General features: G+C 33.9%; 1 protein-coding gene across 4 annotated transcripts in view; it reads left to right on the forward strand.

Annotated features, from left to right (window-relative positions):
• Window positions 1-292: 292 nt before the first annotated feature.
• The window catches only part of LOC118191758 (Golgi-pH regulating cation channel), a 240,620-nt gene continuing 222,937 nt past the window's right edge, over window positions 293-17,975 (forward strand). For all 4 annotated transcript variants that reach the window (XM_085809783.1, XM_085809784.1, XM_085809785.1 and 1 more), the window contains exon 1: window positions 293-495. In XM_085809783.1, coding sequence (XP_085665909.1) covers window positions 373-495 — 123 coding nt within the window. In that variant the 5' untranslated portion in view covers window positions 293-372. The remainder of the gene's footprint in view (window positions 496-17,975) is intronic.

Consider the following 17,975-nt stretch of genomic DNA (forward strand, 5'->3'; position numbering starts at 1 on the left):
ATGAAACAACGCACCATATCGCCAAAAAGCATTTACGTGGGAACCCATGATGTCACCAAAAAATATTTATTGTTCAACCCAGGCATCTGTATAGCATTCTTCCAGATGGTTTTTCAGTAGCATGACTGCAGATTATAATCTCTACAATGGGAATTTTAATGTTTTAGCCTAGTGGTGGACAGCATAGTGTAGTTTTGATTGTTTCGGCAAAATCTCATATTTAGCCTTCTGTATGAATAGACTGTAATGTGGCTTGCTTTACGCAGTGCAGGGCCCAGTCATCTCAACTTGTTTACAATGTGCAATTACTGTGTGTGTTGTGTCTGTATTGTAAACAATTTGATTTGAAAGATACACCTTGTTTTAGATGTGATGAATATGAAACTGCTGTTCGAATTGTTAGAAACTGTTTTTTTATCTTTCTGCCTTACAAATTTTGTAGCGTATATTCACTGCTTTCCTGATCCGGGACAGTGGTCTGCTAGTTATGTTCAAGTAAGATGCTTTCTCTCATTCTGATGTTGATCACACATGTACGGACATCATGTGAGATATACTGTTAATAGAATACATTTTTTCTGTTCTTGTTCATTGTTCACGTGCAAAATATTTTACAAGTTCTTATCTTATTTGAATGTTTCAAGAACATCGTAATTAAAGAAATTCGGTTATTGTTTGAAATAGTTTCATTTCAAAATATACAAGTATACAGCTGTTTGTGGAATTTCTTGGAAACATATAATGTATTTAATCCTGAATATTTATTATTATAATTTCATTTTCTATATTAGCTAACATAGATATAACGTAGATTTTATTAATATGGGGATAGTCTATTATCCATCTGAAAGAAAGCGAATTTATATATTACTGGAAAGTTTCTGGGCATTTAAAACGTCACTAGCGCGGATATTACGATTATCATGAGACCATCGTCTTGAGCCTATAAAACTAGACTGTCATTTGTTGGGTGCCCTTTGGCGTAAATTGGCGATTTTTAGCCGCACATAGATACCGAGTTCCTGCAATTCTTTGACTTGTTATTTTGGCTTTGTGTGGTGACGATTGTGCAATTCTTTGACTTGTTATATTGTCTTTGTGTAGCAAAAATTGCCGCTACACAAAGCCAAAATAACAATGTACTTCCCAACCAACACACATCACAAGCCTGTACAAATCTTTTCCCATCATTCAAATTAACCGCAGTCACACAACCAATTATGCCATAATAGGTTTTCCGGTAAAATCCTAGTATACGGTGCAGCCTTGGCGCGATTTTGAAAATTATCGCGAACACCAAGATGACCCGTTTAACTACTCATCGTCCCGTTTACTGCTCGTCATAAAGTCACCAAAAGTAGCCAATTCCTTGTGCACCGGATACTAGGATTAAACCGGTTTTCCATAACATTAAACTGCTTAGGTTGCCATAAATGAAACAACAGCTTCATAATAATACAAGGGGCACCTTTAAATCTACTCTAACCGGCATTTTTTATGCAATTACATACTTGGATTTAATATACCTGTTGATCATTTTTATTTAGTCACCAAATAATAAGTTGGAAGCACTTCCACAGAGAACCCGATAAATGTAAACATCGCCAACTTTGGCGATAATAGTTCAAACCTGGTAACCTATCGGATTCATCATATTCGTTCGTTTGAAGGTTGCAACCATTCCTCTTGCGTTCATTTTGTTGAATTATCACTGTTGTTCGCATTTGGAGATTTATATTCTCCTTCTCTTATTTATTATTATTTTTTCTGATTTTCCACGTTATTTTTTCTGAATTTTTTAACAACGAATACATAGAACTATTTTCGTATAATTAAAGAAATTTTCGTCGATAGATGCCGGTTCTCGGCTCCAATTTTTATGGCGTAAAATTTTAACAAGATACTATATTGTTAATGCTTTTTTAAAAATAACCTTTCTGAGGATGGCAGGTGTAACATAAATAGCTGATCAAATTGAAATAAAAAATATTATTGATTATCTAAGATGACAGAGTAGTTCGATGCATACCCTTGGTCATCAAAATTAGCAAACCACTGCTGGTGTAAGGAATACAGTTCAAATGACTCTTGAAAAATAATAAAATGTATAAAGTTCTAGTTTTATTAACAATGCTACTGAAGAAAATTTGATTACTGTTGAAGGTTATTTGTATTGTGAAATATATTATGAAAAAGACAGGTTTATTTTCGTATATCACATTTAACTGGTTAGTTTTACATCTACATGCTTATTATTTGTGAATTTTTACTACCATATGCTTAATATATTGTTTTGTCTGCTAACTTGAATTTACATGCACTAAAAATCACGTTTACGGCTCGGCTCATCCCTTGGTGAGTAAAAATTGCAACGGCGCCAACGAGTTCTCTGCAGATGAAAACCCAATAAGTTTTTAATTTATGTAGCTAAGGTGGCTATAAGATCTGTTGCCACATTACTCATATCACTGTGGCGATGGCTTATGCCACATTACTCCAACAGAGTTGCCAACTCTTCTGATTTTGACCGCTCTCCCGCCAACCCGATTTACAATATATTTCTCCCAACATTTTCGTATTCTTAAAATTTCTCATGATTTTTATGGAACTTAGCTTAATACTTTGTTATATGAACAAAAAAAAAAAAAAGTGATTTTGGATGTCTGAAAGCAATTGAATTTTCTCTAGCTTATATATAAAACAAAACCTTGCAAATCAGATAACTTCTGCTTTGTGAGTGAGAGCATATATGTATCCAGAAAGGTCGTTCTCCAGTTCTCCAATGGGCATCGTGCTTCACTGCGTGTCATCTGGCATATGTTAGCCAATGAGGACAAAGCAAGCTGTTATTTGGATGTTCTTTAGTTATTTCAGTCATTTTGTCCTGAGTTGTGTGAGTACACATGCCTTCGAGAAATAGTTTTAGAAATTATCATGTTTTGTTATATCTGTGAGAAAGGTGAAATACTCGTGTACATTTCAAAAATCGTACACAGTTTACTTTCCTTCCATTATTTCCTCAAGGAAATGTAATAAATTTGCGATGTGTACTGCCTGTTGTTGTGATTTTTTTATTTCGCATGGTGGAAAGGCAGATGTTCTCAAACATCTGCGTACACAAAAACACAAGTACAACATGAGTTGTTTTGAAAAATACGGAAAATTAAATTTTTCTTCAGAAACAGAGGACCAAAAAGTTATTAATGCAGAATGTCTGTTCTCTGCCTTTTTACTGGAGCACAACCTGCCGCTGAATGCATCGGATCACGCTGCAGCTTTATTTAGAAAAATGTTTTCCGATAGTGAAATCGCTAAGAAATATTCAAGTGCAAGAACCAAAACAGGTGCAATTGTTAAAGAAATGGGTTTGAAAAATAAATCTTCAGTTATTGATTGCTATAAAACAGCTCCGTTCGGTTAATCTTTGGATTATGGTAACTCGGCGATTTTTTGGCGAAAATTTGGCGACCAACCCTGCTACACAATCTGCTAGTTTTTGTTTGGATGCCATTTTTTGACGAAGTAAAGGCATATTTTTTTTTTTTCCTCTGAACATTTTCCCCTAACAATCTGCTAGCCGAATTATGCTTATGCTAGAACTTTTATGGAACAAAAGTGCTTAATCATGATGAAGATTAGGTGCGAAATTGGGAGAAAGTGCAGAATCGCAAACTGCTTGCCGCGTTTTTCAAGATTGCACATACACGGTAACCATGTACACGTCGACCTATTTTCATTTAAAAAAACATCCCAGAATTGCACAAAAATGGCATTTCGCACACTCTTGACTTTATCCATGTACGCTGCTCAAGTCCTAGCTAGTAACCTTTATCGCCTTACCAGAATGTCGCCAAACTACCTGTTACCATATTCCAAAGATTAGCCCTCTCTTCTGCCTCTCTATGGATGGAAGCAATAGTACCGATTCAAAATTGTAGCCAATTGTTGTTTCTTTTTTCAATCCAGAGTCTAGAAATTGAGTGCAGTTTACTTTCTGTCCCCACTTTAGAAGGACATTTGACAGGCTTTAATATAACACAGCTAATTATTAAAACTTTAAAAGAAATTGTAGTCCCTCTGGATAATTGCTTAGCACTTGGTGCTGATAATGCACCAGTATTGGTAGGCTTGAAGACTGGTGTTGCAGGCATCTTAGGAAAATTCAGATTTGCAGATTAAGAGGTGCACCTGTCACCTCTTAAATTTAGCAGCTGAAAAAAGGGCAGCTTCTATATCAATAAATTTGGAGGAACACATTGTTGATACTAATTCAGAAGTCAATCACATTGTTGATATTTATTATTATCTTGAAAGGAGTTCTAAAAGAAAGTGAAACAGTTCCAACAGCTGCATAACAGCAGTTTACAATTAGAAAACTTATAAAATCATCTAGGATTGACACTCAATGGAGTTTAATTGGAAAACTGAAAGATGCTGATGGAATTTTAAAATATAGTGAACTGTCTAGAATTATGTTGGCCATCTTGACAGTTCCCCACAGTAATGCAGAGTGCGAGAGAATTTTCAGTGTTGTTTCGAAAATGAGGACTAAATTTAGATCTAATATTAGTGATGACAAATTAGAAAAACTTTTATTAGTGAAAGCAGGCGTACGTGGCAATTGCTATGAACAAAATTATGACGTTCCTTTCTTAAAGAAAGCAAAATCTGCCACTGTTTATAACATTTTTACAAAAACTGATAAAAGTGGTTTTTTTTTTTTGTATGATTGTTTGTTTTTGTTTTCTTAAACGATGCAAGTAATAAAAATGTTTTTTATGTGTAAGATATTTTTGTGTTGCTTGCATTTAAGAATTAGTTACTATTTAAAATTAATTCATTATTAAAAACTATATTTTCATCATTTAAAAAGTCTTTTTAACATTGTGAAAAATCTCCCGATTTCTTAAAAAAATCTCCTGATTTTTGAGTGTCATAGGTTGGCAAGTATGCTCCAGATTTGTCAGAAGGTTCATTAAAAGGAAAGCCAAAGACTTTAATAAACCTTAAAATTAAAAGGTAAAACACAAAACTAAATACATAAAGAGAAGCCAACATCAAATGTAGACCATGAACAAGCAGGAACAGTGAAATACAAGTCTAACAGTGTGGCTCTCGTCGAAAAGTTTTAAGTCTTTATACTCGCACTACAGCAAATGCGCATGGGTACAACACAGCAAACATGGATATTGCATGCGAATACTTCACCACATCACCTTACAATTTAAAACTATTTGCTATATTTTTATTGGTCTAGCTACAATACATAATGCAGACTAAGTTGATGGCAAGTTACCAGAAATGATGAGTTTTACAGAATGTGACAAAGATATCCAATAATATGTTGCTGAAACCTGTTCTAAAGATTACAAATAACTTGTATCACTTTCATTCAAATTCATCTGTTAAATGCCTTTAAATGCTTCAGAATGGAAATAGAATGCATAAATATGCTATAAAAGATATAAAAACGCAAATCCAAAATAACTAATCTGGTAATACATAATTGTCTGTTATACTTGCTCCTTTTTAATGCAACTGCATTGTGTTGAGTGAATAAAATGTTCTTTCCAGAAAGAAGTATGTGGCTTTCAAAATAATACTGGATATCTTCAATTGCTTACAGTTTTGTGCTTCATTATTTTAACTTTTCCATGGTCTTGTACTTCCCTACACTTAGGTTCAACCTGCCTTACCTACAATTTAACTCTCTCCAAAAATGCTTATCCTCTTATTCTGCCTTATCCACTTCCCAACATCAACATTGACAATTTACTCGTAACCATGAGTTCTTGTTATTAACACTTAACTGGCCATGCTAGTGTTAATATCCGTTTAGACTCCCCTGGAGTGTAACACTATTTAAAAGTTATTATCCATGATAATTAGAAATTTTCGTATTTACATATATTTTCCCAGTGACCCCAAAAGTTGGTGGAGATCTCGGCGAACATTCTGACAGAAGTTTGAAGGAATCTATGGCTGTTTTTTTAGTCTGATAATCAAGAGACACAAGTTATGAATATATCATATATTAAACTTGAGAGCTCAAAACTTGCACCAGTCATTCTGATGAAGTCTGGAAGAAACAGATAGGTCTTTATTCAGATAATCAACTGATACATTTTATGGATATAACACATAAAAAAACTAGTATGAAGTGTATAAAACTAAAGTGAAGATCTTATAAGTATGTTGAAATGTCTCCCTAAACCATTATTGGATATAAATCACATCTTTCATGATTAATTTTGTTTGTCAGAAATGGTGTACGTGAAAATATGTTAAGTATCTCAATTTCTTTGTAAGTTTATTAATTAGATTGTAGTAGTTATCATAAAATGATAATAAAAGAATTTTTTTCCTCTGGGAAGAATAATATATTTATTGCCAGAGTTTGAAAGGAATGAAATGAAATCTGTGTAGTAATCGGTCTGCTTTGCGTAATGTAATTAATTTTATAGCAGTATCATTATGAAAGTTATTTTGGCATTTTAACCCTCTGACTACTCAATTTGTAGACCAAAATTGCTTCCAGAATTGGTTTTTTTTTTTTTTTTTTTTTTTTTTTTTCTTTTCATATTTTAAATCTATATAACAGGGTTGGCCAAACTTCATGTCAGTAAGAGCCGCATGTTTGAATTCAGGAATGTTCGAGAGCCGCATCTAGATTTTCTAAAAGCCACAAGTTCGTATTTACATCATTATAGAAGTAGTGGAGGAGGTTTTAAATAGAAAGAAATCCCTGATAACTTTGTAAAAAGAGTCTAAACTAATTAATTACTTCTTTTTGAACACTGAATAGTTTTAGTTTACCATATTTCATACATATATTTTATATGCATGAGCCGCACAAATTGCCTGCGAGAACCATATCAGGCCCGCGAGCCGCAGTTTGGCCACCCCTGCTATGTATATTGGAGAATTGAAAAATGCACTTTTGCTTTCTAGAAAATATTTTTTATATAGATTTTTATCATAAGAAACAAGTTGCCAGAAAAACCAATTTCAGATGTTATTACCAAAAAAATCTTTTTTTAAATAAATTTCAGTCGAATTACAGTTAATTTCTATTTATTGCATAATATAAAAAAGTAAAATTTAAGAAAATATAAAGCACTGAGGGGAAAAATACCCTAGAAATGCAGTTTAGTATGCTAGAGTTCAAAACAGGGTTCAAGTCAAAGTCCAACTTCTCAGTCTTTGCACCAGATTCAATAAATCTAATTAATAATCAATCTAATTATTAATCTAATCAATAAATCTAATTAATGATTCAATAATTTAATGAAAGAATTAAGATAATCGCTGAATATTTCTAGCAGCCATTTCTGTAAGAAAAAAGCGGCAAAAAGTAAAGTTTGAGCACTAATACGTGCCTTCAAATGCCGCAATTTAGTGGACAACTAATGATATCTGTTGGCCAAAATGTAAACTAAACGCCTAATACTCTATATAATTTATTTCAATGGTTAAACCATGAAAAAATCGGGATGCACTCCTCAATAAAGGAAAAAAACATATGCCTGCGGAATGATCAGCCAGAGGGTTAAGAGGAAAAAAAAAAATAATAAAAAAAAAGGCACATGCTGTTAAAATAAAGCTGAAAATGAGTAAAATACTCTAGGGTGACATGCCAGAACCATGTTTAAACCTAAATAAAATAAAAGTACAAGAGTTTTTGTGGATGACTGACTGCACTGCTTCGTCAGTTGGACCCGGAATGAATGACATCATCATGTTCATAGCCTTTAATAGGTTTTTATAGAGTTTCTGGAGACAAGATTGTGGTCCAGATATATGGAGATTGAAAGGAGGGTCTCTGTTCTCACTCAACAATGTAGTGATTTCAATTCTTTTTATAATTTTTGATGATTTTATCATTTTCCCATGCAATTATTGAATGTAGATCTTTGGAAAAGTATTTGACTAAATATGTGCTGTTTTAAGCAATGAACTGGTTGGCAGAGAACTCGGAGATATCTAATATTTAGTAATTCTTATCGATAGTTTTCTGGATCTTGAGCCGATATATTGCATTTCTGTACCAATATCTTCATTGTGAATCAGGATAATATAGTGTCTATTGTGGCAACGTTTCATTTATGTGATTTTTAACAATTTCCAGGTGGATGGGGTTAGGGTAATGGCAAGTTTATAATAATCACATCTTTGAAATGGAGCAGATGTATTGGGTAATTGATTAGTGGTGAAAAATTCAAATAAATTTAATGTTATTTAATGTTTGCTTTGATAAAACTTACTCTTCCATAAATTACTGTAGAGCTTGTTCAAACCAACGAAGAAACCTGCAAACAGCAAGGTCTCATTATGGGAGCATGAGTGTCACCTACCTTGGCTGAAATGGGGAAAGTTTTGTTTTATCTAAGTTCATCCCAAAACATATTTTATGTAATAGGTAATGTAGATGATGTTTTTGTATTGTAAAAACATTCAGAAAATGAACTTAAAGCTGTGTAATTTTTTATTTCAGAAAATTTTCCCATCTTGCAACTTATGATGAATAGAGAAATCAATAATAGCATTCAATTTCTTGACCGTTTAAGAAATAGTGGTAAAAGTATATTTACGGGTACCCCTTGTCAAAAATTGGGAATTTTTAGCAGTACATGGATACCGAGTTTATGCAATTCTTTGACTTGCTATTTTGGCTTTGTGTAGCGGCGATTTTTGCTAAAATCGCCACTACACAAAGCCAAAATAGCAAGTCAAAGAATTGCACAAACTCGGTATCCATGTACACATTCACCTATTTTCACTTTAAAAAAAAATCACAGAATTGCACAAACTAGGCATTGTGCACTCCCTTGACTTTGTCCATGTACACATCAATATATTTTCACTTAAAAAGTCAAAGGAGTACCCAATTCTAGGTAAAAGTATATTTACGGAACATTCAACTACTCAGGTTACCATAAACGAAACAACAACTTGGCGATGAATGAAACAACTTCGCGATAATACAAGGGATACCCTTCAGTCTGCTCTAACCGAAATAGCATTTGTATTTAAAAATGTTACCAGTGTGTACAATCTTATCACAAACAAACTAGCAACCCAGCTATTATCCTGTTTGTGTTTTTTTCTTTTCATTTCCATAGAACAACTGCTTCTTATTTTTACTTGAAACGTGCAAAGGATTTCAGCTCCACACTGGAGTTATATGAAACTGAATATAATTCAGTAGTAAAAATTGCTGAATACATATCATCCTGATTTTATTTAAAAAACTCATCAAGATAATCAATAAACAACCTCTTAATGGTCATTTCTCAAAAAGTAATGTTGTTACTGATCAAACATCACATTAGATAATAGTAAATTTATTAAAACTTTTCCCTACTACATGATCACACAATGCATCTGTTCCATGTTAAAAAGATCTGGTTATAAATGTTGTATTTGAAAAATTTATGTTCTTTAAAGAACCTTGAGAGTTATGCGTAATGGTAGGTGTAGAGCCGAGGTTCTCCGATACAGAAGTATAAATTACACTAAGTTGAAATGACATAAGTTTTAATCAGTGACTTTTAAGTCTAACAACATAGATGAACATATCGTGTCAAACTATGACACATTAATGAAATTATACTATGGATAACGTACGAATGTACTTGACTGGTACAGCATGATTTGATCCTGCTTAACAATTCTATTCATACAGGCAGGTACTTGGCGAGGTAGAAAGATAATCCTGAATGCTTGAATAGTTTCTTATTTTTACTGTGCTGTTCCTTGTTAAGACTCCATGCATCATATTTCTGCACCATGCATGAGAGAATCACAGCTGCTGGCCACATTGGCAAACATCATCGGAATCAGGAAGACACACTACCCTTTCTCTCTCCGTCCAGAGGAACCTTCTGCACGATTATATAGTTCACCTTTTCTGCTTAGTGCAATCGCGAACGGGAGAAATGCAAATTCCTATTTCCACCAATAAACTTGCCATGAGACCTGGATTAGCCATTAAGCAAATTAAGCAGGTGCTTAGGGCATTAGGGAGAAGGGCACCACAAAAATTTATCAATACGGGTTGTCAAGTCTATGATGCTTAGGAAACATAAACTTTTAAAATGGTCTTTTGAAGAATTATCTTGTAACTTTGTGAAACTAAACAGAGATCAGAGGAAAGGTGTATAAGACCCTTTATTCAATCATAAAATTAACAAATGATCCAATTTGGGTTACAAGAACCTAACACTTCTGGATTAACAGAAATACATAACAACTAGTAATTTCAAAGGCCTTGTAGGTTAGCCTAATGGCTCACAGAATACTTTTAATGCACAGGAAGAGCTCACAGGTCTAAAGTAACTGGTGAGACAAGCCTAAAGGCAAGAACACACCAACGCTGCTAATACAAGTCGCAAATAATCACAGCACAACGTGGCCTAGACTAGGCAGACACTTTCTGAAAACTAACTTCTGAAATTCTTGCTTAAGTAGCACTTCATTCTACCTTAATCTGAATAAACTCTCACTATCTCATTTACGTTCTGACATGAAAGGCATGGGTGAAAAGAGAGTAAATACTTTCCAGCTTAAAATGTACTATTAGTTAAAAATAAATAGATGAACCTCACGTATTTCCCTGCCAGAATATAAGTACACGAAAAAGAGGACCTTCACCTCTTACAATCAGATTAGATTTTTAATTATTAAATGTAAAAATTCAAAATTTACAAGATTTTGTTTTTCTTCTTGGCAAGTACAAAATTTCACCTGCTTGCATCCTTACAGAAAATCTGGAAGGAAAAAGACTTTAATGGCATAAAATGTAAGTACAGGTAGCCCTTCTGCAAGACAGCATCCAGTAACACGGTTTCGATATGACACGAATCATAAATTGCGAGAACCCTCCTATAACACTGTTTCACTCTAACACGATAAGAAAATTGCCCAAGCAATCCCAAGAAATTTAACAAACTCCATACAAAATTTTCCATATTGAGCAAAGCACCAACATGTCCACTTTGAAGACGGTGGTTGAAATATAGGCCATTCAGAGAAATTCTGCCACCCCTCACCCTTCAAGGTATGCGGCTAGTCATTGTCCAACCTTCCCTGCCACTCGTCCGATGACCTTCGCACCTTCGCTTTAGTCTGTTATCTCAAAATTAACAAAAGTGACACCCTAAAGGAAAGATTTCAAAAGAGTAGTAGTTTCACATTGAAATGGCAATTTAAGGGGGTGGAAGTAACATTCCTATTTCCCATCTTTTTAAGTAAACCTTTCCAGACTTTTCAGTCTTTTAAAGGTTAACACATTAAAATCTTTATTTCGTAAGTTCTGTCAATTGTCTTCCAAGATCTGGTTCCTGTAAGAGCAAAAATCCGCAAGGAGACGAGCCACATGATGGAGACCAATAGTTAAATTCTTAACCGGTAACAAGGGAAAATCGTTTCCTTCCATGACCATCAAAGTATAGCACAACAGAAATAATACCCAGTCACAAAAGAACACAGTCACCAGATAACATTAAAGGAACCTCACTATCACAGAAGATGAATGATACGAGGTTGCTATAAGAGCTTTAAAACGCACCACCTGAAATTTCGGCATCCAAAATTCGAATGGTCATCTATGTGGCCTGAGAACAAAAGTGTCTCACGCCGCTTGTCTTCAGTTTGTTGTTTGATAGGGAATTTCCTTCACCAATAAGACTGACAATCAGTCTAATAACCCCTCAGTTAAACCGACTGCTCAGACCCCTAACTCAGTTTCAAAATTTTAATATGCCTAACTTTAGGCGGGCCAAAAAAAAAAAAAAAATTCGTAGAAACGTAGATTTATTTCGAATAATACAATAATAAACATACATATATTTATATAGAAAAGAACAAGAAAAATTTTATGTTTACATCCTGATACTTGACATCTCTTCTCTGCTATTATCTTTCCTATTTCGGGAAAAATTTTGTTTGCAGTGATAACTTTCAACGCTGACCCAAGGTGAGCATCATTAATACATTTTCTAATAGGAGACTTATTACCTTTCATGACTGAAAATAACTGCTCACAACGATAAGTGCTACCAAACATGGAAATAATTTCATATGCGAAGTTTCGAGTATTTTCAAACCTGGCTGGTAAATATTTGTAAAATTCAGGCACGCCCACTTCAATGAATTTTGCTTTCAAATTTGAGTTGCATTGACTCTCGATCACCTCCGTTTGCATATGGCTGGGTACTGAGTCAATACTTATTGAGAAAATCGAAGAAAACAAAAATAAATTGTCTTCGAGGGAACTAAAATCATTAAACCTCGTTTCAAATTCAGTTGTTAAATTTGCAATTTTTTCTGCGTATTTTTGATACAAACAAATATCATCTGAACTTGATTTGTTCATGCTGCACGTCGGAAAGTGCATCAAATCTTCATTTTTAAGTTGTTTTTCCCAAAGAACTAGTTGACATTTGAATGCTTTAATTATGTCAAACATGTTCGTAATGATATGATCTTTTCCTTGTAATGATAAATTTAAATCGGTTAAGTGTTTGGTTATATCAACCAAGAAAGACAAATCTTGTATCCATATTGGATCGTAAAACAAACTTACGTCTTGATTTTTCGTTTTTAAAAACTGACATATTTCTTCTTTCAAATCCCAGAATTGTTTGAGAATCTTGGAGCAAGATAACCAACGTACCTCTGTATAGTAGGACACACCCGAATATTCACTATCTAACTCACTTAAGAAAGCAGTGAATTGACGCTGATTTAAACCTCGAGATCTTATAAAATTTATAACTTTTTTTAATATATGACAAAACATTCTCCATATTTATTACTTTCGTGCATAGAACTTCTTGATGTATAATACAATGCATATGATGAATGTTTGAACCTTGAATTTCACTAAGTTTTTTTCTTAGTAATGCTACGAAGCCCTTGTTTTTCCCGGTCATTGATGGAGCGCCATCTGTAGCTACAGAATTTAATTTTGCCAAAGGTAGATTGTATTTCTGCAGAAGTCCAAAAACACAAGTAAATATATCTTCTCCTGTGGTAGTACCAGGCATCGGTATTAGTTCCAGTAATTCCTCAAAAATGTTAAAATTCTTGTCACAAGAACAAAGAAACACTGCTAATTGAGCTTTGCCACTAATGTCCGTGCTCTAGTCACAGGCAATGGAGAAACTTTCGAAACTAGATGATTTTGCTTTGATCTGATCTCTTAAATTCGCGGCTAAATCAGTAACTCTTTCCGCAACTGTATTTCGAGACAATGTAATTGATTGAAAAGCCTTCACATTTCCAGGACAAACAATTTCTCCAGCTTTCATTAGGCATTCCTTGATGAAATCACCGTCAGTGAAAGGCTTCGAATGTTTAGCTATCAACTTGGACAAGACGTAGCTTGCATGTACCACCGCTTCACTTTCTTGCAATACTTTACTAAACATGGACTGTTGCTTTTTCACTCCTAACTTGAGCTCTTTCAACGTTTCTTCTCTCATTAATCCTTCGTAATTGTTATATTTCGATTTGTGTTGTTCGTAATGACGTTTAATATTATATAACTTTGGTACATTAATAGTATTATTACATATCAAGCAGATTATTTTATCTTTTATTTCACAGCAAAAATATTCTAATTCCCACTTTACTTGGAATATTCTATGTTCGTCAGCGATTTTTCGTTTAATTTTACTACCACTTTGTTTTGATATAGACATACTGAATACAAAGGGCTGGAATAAACACGGTTAACGTTAAAAAGTTAACAAAAATTTATTCGTTCCACAAGAGATAAATCAAAATGCTGAAATATTTCTTCAAAAATATTCTAACAATATCACAAAATGTCAAACGTTTAGCAAAAATCAATTAAAAACAGAGAAACTAATTCTATCTCACAGCGAAATCGCTACAAATCAATCACAGCATTAAGTAAACAAACAGTTCGCTAGAACTACAGCTACTACTGAGATGAGTTGTTTGTTCTCGGCTTTTATAAGCTTTATAATTTTATAATTAATTTCTCGAATATACTGGAAACATCTATAAATATCTGGATTTTTGTGGATGGCAACAGCAATTACAAGATATTTATTTATTAGGTATTAAATGCACGCGCTGTTCTATTTTTAACCTTCCAACGCAGCTGTCTTTTTCAAAAATCGTCTGCGTTGCTAAGGCAACATGAAGCAAATCTAATTACAATTCTAAATAAAGAAAAACTAAATAAATAAATAACTATGAAATCCATAACAATATGAATTAAGTAATAATTAATAATAAAGCAAAGTGCATGCACATGCATGCACCAATATATCATACAAAACTATGATTGGAAAACTGAGATCATGAGTTCGGCCACATTCGGCTATCGGGGGATGCGTACAAGTTCTGAGTGCACACGTCCCCCAAAAGCCGAAGGTAGCTGAACGCAAGCTACTCACACGCATTTGTAATTTAAGTAGTGTGTGTGTCAGCTCGCTGTGAGTAATCTAACAACACTGAATAAATTATCGTTAATTACTTAGCAGTAAACATTTCATTTTTTTCTTCGTCGATATGTTATTTTATTATTATATATTATTATTTGCCGATATATTGGCCGGGCCGCAAAAATATTTGTTGTGGGCCGCATGCGGCCCGCGAGTTTAACATCCTTGTTCTAAAGTATTCCCTCCTGTCAGGATATCATCCATATAAAAATCCGTAGATGTGACAGCAGCCGCCCTGGGAAAATGGTCCTGTTCGTCAGCTACCAATGCTAAAGGTTCTCATGGCTAAGAATGGCACGCTAGTAGTGCCATATGTAACCGTACGTAACCTATACACTTGAACAGGGGCCTCGCGGCTTGGCTTCCGAACAATTTGCTGTAAATTTCTTTGCGATGGATGTATTTGTCGATACATCTGCTTAATATCTGCACTGAAGGCAAAGCGATGTTTTCTAAACCTGGAAACTATAGAAAAAAGATCTTCTTGAATTGTTCCTCCGTTCAATAGAATTGAATTTAGCGAATAGCCACTTGATGATTTACACAATGCATCGAAAACAACTCTTAATCGAGTTGAAGTTTTCTCCAGGTGATATACTGCGTGATGGGGAATGTAGTAACAAGTATCATAGTTATCCATGGGTTTAACAGATTCCATGTGATTTAAGCTTAAATATTCGTTCATAAATTCCTTATACAAATTAGCCCATAGTCTTGTTAGCATCAAGACGATTCCAAATTGTATTCAGTCTCTTAATAGCAATTTCTTTAGATGAACTCAGCATAGAAGTAGCATCATCCTTCATAGGTAATTTTACTATGTATCTACCTGTTTTATCACACAAGTACGTTTCATAAAATACTTTTTGCAAAATATTTCTTCTTCATTCTTTACGACTTCCTTACCATCTCCCGGAAAGGATTCTAATTCGAAAAACTTCTTAATTGCATTATCGAAACTTGATTCCTTTATCAAATAACAGTAGGGTTGATTATTAATAGTAGGTAGAACCCCTGTCATTAAATAACCAAAATCTGTGCTTTACAATATTATGTTTCCATTCAGCGCTTGAACTTTACCTTCTTTCAAGATGTTAAAGAATAATTCATTTCCTGTCAATATATTGATTTTACAAGGTGTATAGAAAGAAGTTAGGGTCTGCTAATTTAATGTCATGCGGTATCGTTAGATTAGAAATATCCAGTTTTGTTGAAGGAATTACATCTGTTATTTTTAGAATAATACATAATTCTAAATTGTGAGAAAAAGCCTGTGTTTCATTCAAAATATGGGTGAAAATTTTCGCTTTGATTGAATGAGCTGATCCACTTATTCCCAAAATGTGCGTTCGGATGGGTTTAGTTTTCAAGCCCAAAAATTCTGCGCATTCTTTGGTGATTCTTTGGTGCGCATTCTTTGGTGAATTCTTTGGTTCATTTGCGAACCGCAGTCCAGTAAGGCTCTTATTCTGCAGCGCTGCCCGAACACATTCGTCACATATATAACCACCGTACTCAGTAAGACAGAGTTTCCCGCACCAGAAGTGGATGCAAGACTATGTACTGCTTGCTGTATATTGTCACCCGAAGCTTCTTCGGAGAGGTTTGTTTTTCCCTGGTTTGGCAGAAAGCAGGGAGTGTCCGTTGGACACTGAGGGTCATTGTCCCCATGGGGAAAGGAATGATGTTTTCGGAAATAGTGGCTGCACGAAAAGTTTGAATTGCATTCTCCGGAATGAGATTTTAGACAATTCACACATAATTTTTTTTTTTTTTGACAACAATGAGCCTATTTTCAACATTCATTTGTTTGAATGCACTACATTTAAAGAGGGTATGGTTTCCTTTACAATGGATACATTTTTTTGAGTTGAAATTAATTGAATTTATAACAAAACTCTTTGGTTTTGCTCTGATTCTGGGTTTAGGAGGAAATTTGATAGGCATATTTTTATGAATGCTTTCTAACACCAAAGTTCGATTTTCAAGAAAACTTAAAAATTCATCGATTAATGGAACATCTTTAGATTTTAAGGTAAGCTCAAATTGCTTTCGAGTTTCCTTGTCAATTTTCTGGAGGAGAATGTTTATTAAAATTGCGTTAGATAGCCTATCCAGGTTTTACTCTAATGTTTTTAAGGAGCGTAGATTGCATTTGTTATGATCTTATAATCGGCGAAGCTCCTTGGATAATTCTTCCTGAATTTTTTCTCTTGGTTCAAAATATTTTGGATATGGCTATCAACTATCGCTCATTTATTTTCGTAACGTAATTCTAAGGCTTGAAACAGTGATCGGTATGTGTCTTCACAATTCTTGATATTTTTTGCCTCTCCATTAAGAGCAGCCTTTAAATAATAAAGTTTTTGTGTTTCAGTTAGCCTTTTATTTTCAGCAATTAAGGATATAAATTGGCACTTAAAATCGTGAAATCCTTCATATTTTCCAGAGAACTGAGGTAACGGTATTTCAGGCAATTTAACATTAATATTTTCAACAGTACTATTAAGTAATGGTAATGCATTAACTTTTGATTTTAATTTTGAAAGGAGGTATTTGAGACTTACCTCCATTTTCTCCAGATAGTCCTCTAGTTCTTTAATAATTTCACATGATTCCTGTATGAAGACCTCTGCTGGTAGATTGAAGTACCCCTGAGTAAGGAACAATTAACTGCCGCTTAGTTTGGAAGAGGAACGGAGACTCGGTATGAACCGAGTGCATCCCTATCACTTACTGATTAGTACTGGGCTCTTGCCACTGACCTTACGTGGCACTGCAAATGTTAAGCCAGTACAAAATACGCAGAAATATTCTAACTGAGACGGAACAGCTGATATCTAGAGATATGTCCAAAATTACTTTTTACACACCTCTATGTTGTTGACAACGATGTAGCTTAGAGTTTCAACTGGCAATGCTACATTTCCTCCAAAAGTTTTCAAAAACTGCAGTTCATACATAAGATCTATACTATTTATATAGCTTTGATTTTTATCAGTTAATTCTGTTTGCAGTTTTTGACATAAGTTGAGCCGATTTTGTAAATATATGTGAACGAAAATACATGATGCTGATGAGTATGTAAGGTAGACACTGTCGCCATAGATGCGATAGATAAATTGCTTAGTCCTTGTTATGTGTCTACTGTTGCAATTGTAGTAATTTGTGCAACATTTATATTTATTGTGATTTTTTTGGGTGATTGCTTGTTGTTATTCTTATTCTACATAAAAAAGGTCAGTGCAGTGTCATACTATGTTAAATTTAGCTTAGCTTTTTGATTCAGAAAAAGCCACAATTTGAGGATACTTACTCGAAAAAAGTTTTTTTTTTTTTTTGTTTCTTTACATGAACCATTTGTGTATTCAACTAAAAATTATTGTCTTTCTAGAAGAAAGGATTGATATATTTACGGGATACCACTGAATTGAAAATATACCTGTTTGAGATTTGAAGAAGTAAAAATATACAAGGTATTCTGAAACCAAAAGT

Source organism: Stegodyphus dumicola, chromosome X2, assembly GCF_044657685.1.
Source record: "Stegodyphus dumicola isolate Sdum_Otavi_A_Nest chromosome X2, ASM4465768v1".
NCBI classification, from domain to species: Eukaryota; Metazoa; Arthropoda; class Arachnida; order Araneae; family Eresidae; genus Stegodyphus; species Stegodyphus dumicola.